Here is a 3,260-nt window from a genome sequence, read left to right as displayed (position 1 = left end):
ACCAACAATTGCATAACCTACATGCATGTATAATATTGATTTAATTCCATGAATCCTCCTAATTTCAAATTTTCATTTTTTTCAAATTTTCTGGAATAAATAAAAATTAAAATCAAACTAATAATTAAAAATCAAAATTAAGGTTTTAAAAATCATAAGCCAAAAATACATTTTTAAACCCCAACGAATCAATCAAATTTGTTCTTAGTTTGACCAAAAAATGCATACCCCCTACTCCCTCCCAAAAAAAAATAAATGTAAATTAATAATCCATTTCTCTATGCAAATCTCTATCAAGCACATTATACATTGAATATATAACAAAAAAATCATCATCATCATCATCATCATCATCATCATCAACCCCCTATCCTCCTTATTCTCATAAATTCACATATAACCCCATATACATCAAAATTAAATACATCCAAAGTAACATACTTCATAAACACACATAATATCATACGATCAAATCACCCTACGGACAAAACGTCACCCTATAATCCTCACCCGAAGTGCATGTAAATGTGCTGGTCTGATCATCCATAGAATAGCTATAAGCATTAGGACACAGCTTCTTAAAAAACCTCGAATACTTGGTTGGCGAACAACTCCCCACCTTATTACAACAATACTCATCCGTCTTATACACATCGCACGCGCTCTTGCAACCTCCCGCCGACCTCAGCTCCGACGGGCACTCGCCGTCCACGTCCCCCACACACTTCACCGAGCTACAGTTGCCGGCTCCGGTGGGCGTGATTTCAACCTGCAGATTGAATCCGTTGTTGAGGGAGATGTCGTAGAAATCATTGTTTCCCCATTGGAATAATGAGTATTCGACAATGGTGACGGGAGAGGAGGGGGAAGAGGTGCAGTTGAGGGCGCCGGAGCAGTCGCCGGAGAGACAGGTGAAGTTGCCGGAGGAGTCGGTGGTGCAGTTGGCGCGAGCCCAGATAGTGCCGGAGGTGGCGTTGGTGGTGGGGATGGAAAAGGTCCAGTTTTGGGAAGGGGGGAGTTCGAGGCCGCCGCCGCTGTCGGGGGTGTGGTTTGGGAGCAATTGTTGAAGATGAGGAAGGTGGTGGATTGGGAGAGGGGGAGGAAGAGGAGGAGGAGGAGGAGGAGAGGGGAGGAGGAGGAGGACATGATTGGTAGGTGTGTAGGGGAGATTGAAGAAGATGATTTAGATAGTTTGGGGATTGGATTTTGGGGGAGGGGGAAGATTTATATGAAAGAAAATGATGGGGGGGTTTGTGGAAAACTTGGTTGCTCGTGTTGATTTGATATTTTGACCGTTGGATGCATGTTGTTTGTTTGATAACGATATGGGGAAGATGGAGGTCTAATTGGTGCAAGGATGCAATATTTTATTCAGTCAAGGTATGATTTTTTTTTTTTAATATTTTCTAGAAAATTAGAATATTCCTTGATTTGAGTATTAATGTATTGTATAATGGGTATGGATGCGCGGATAACATTTAAAATTCGAGCACATCAACGTATTCAAATCTCAAACAGTTGTCCATACATAGGGACATCGGTGCCTAATATATATATTTTTCCTTTTATACACATAAAATCAACATATTTTTTACATAACTGATCTGTGATATATGCAAGCCACTTTGGGTGGCTTAGTGGTTGAGAGATTTGTGATATATGTATGTTTGCATGTTGTATGAGACTTAGATATTCATCGGGCATGTTTATAGAAAAAGACTACATAAATAAGATTATGATGGGATTGATATTGACTATGGATGTATGATATGAATTTGGCATTGAAAATGGGTGAAGGCTCGACCGATGTAATTAGATATGTCTTAGAAGTTGGTCTCATGCTGAACCATTACGTTTGATACACCACCAAAAAGTTCTTATTATTCGACTCGAATCTCGAAGCATGACACAGATCTCGAGATAATATTTTAAGTAAGTGATGTTCAAACCTTGATAAAACTCATCCAGAGCTCCAATTTTAGCAAACTTATAGTCAAACTGACCGGCTCGATGAGACGGACCTAATGGTATCAAAGTCATTCCAATCCGAGTCAAATCAAGCCCAGATTAAGTCATTAAACCATTCTTGAAAGATTTTTGGACATATTTGAAAGGTCAAACGATTTCCAAATCTGACAAGTTTATAGTCGAATCGAGCGTCTCAACAAGACGAATCTAATGCACCCAAGATTGCTCAATTTCAACATTGTTAAGACACATAAATGTCCATTAAACATATTTATATTCATGCAATAATGACACCCTGAACACTATGAATAGAACCCCACCCCTCACATGAAGGTGGAGGTTGAAGCTTCAGAGAGAACCGGAAGCTTTGAGAAGGAGCAGAAGTCCAGCACCTTCCCGATCATCATCGACCACCGTCGATCGCCATTGACCATCGCCAGAGGTCATCGACACCCGCCGATCACTGTGAGCCATTGTCGACCGTCACCATCGATCAACACCAATCATCGTCGATCACTAACAACCAGACGGTGCCAGTCATCGTCGTGGGACATGAGGTCATCACTACAGTCCATGTGTCAACGACGACTTACTTGGTTCACAAGTGCAACTCTTAACTCTTTATGGACATCATTCATACTAATCCCTAAGACCTACGTGGTTCATAGCTTGGGTAGCTCTTGACTCCGGCCCCCACGACCTATGAACGTCATTCATACTCACCCCTTATGACCTACATGGTTCATAGCTCTTGCAGCTCCCGACTCTGGCCCCCACGGCCTACGGACGTCATTCATACTCGCCCTTACGACCTACGTAGTTCACAGTTCATGCAGCTCCCAACTTCAGTGTTCGCGGCTTACGAACGTCATTCATACTCGCCCCTATGACCTAACTAGCTCACAGCTCATGCAGACTCCCAACTCTGGCCCCTGGCAGCCTACAAACGACATTCATACCCACCACTATGGTCTATGTGGTCCACAACTCTCGTAACTGCTTACCACAATTTCTTTGACCAATCAACGTTTCTGAAGAACCCATCTACAACACTCACGATGGACTACTACCTCCACAACAATCAACAGTGATCCTTGCAACATATTGTCACCAAGAACTGCAGCCATATTATAGTTATACAACAACTTTCTTTGTAATTCCATCTTCACTAATTTAGGAGAAGAATGAGCCTATGTACTCATCATTGATGGTGGATTATTTCAACTAGGCTAGACCCCATAGTTTTCCCCTTTTCAATGGTTTTCCATGTAAAAAGTCAATGTGTCTCCTCC

The 3,260-nt window shown here is 41.8% G+C and overlaps 1 protein-coding gene across 1 annotated transcript; it reads right to left on the bottom strand.

Annotated features, from left to right (window-relative positions):
• Positions 1–368: 368 nt before the first annotated feature.
• LOC110018780 (protein P21-like) lies at positions 369–2,442 on the bottom strand. The gene is made up of 2 exons (XM_020716219.1): positions 2,328–2,442; positions 369–1,050 (listed from the first exon to the last, which is right to left on the bottom strand). Exons 1-2 carry the CDS (start codon positions 2,440–2,442, stop codon positions 479–481), a joined length of 687 nt encoding a protein of 228 aa, XP_020571878.1. The 3' UTR covers positions 369–478.
• Between the last annotated feature and the right edge of the window lie 818 nt (positions 2,443–3,260).

This window comes from Phalaenopsis equestris, unplaced genomic scaffold (assembly GCF_001263595.1).
Source record: "Phalaenopsis equestris unplaced genomic scaffold, ASM126359v1 Scaffold000002, whole genome shotgun sequence".
Classification (NCBI taxonomy): domain Eukaryota; kingdom Viridiplantae; phylum Streptophyta; class Magnoliopsida; order Asparagales; family Orchidaceae; genus Phalaenopsis; species Phalaenopsis equestris.
Note: the sequence above shows the minus strand (reverse complement) of the source record. Positions and strands in the feature narration are given on the sequence as shown.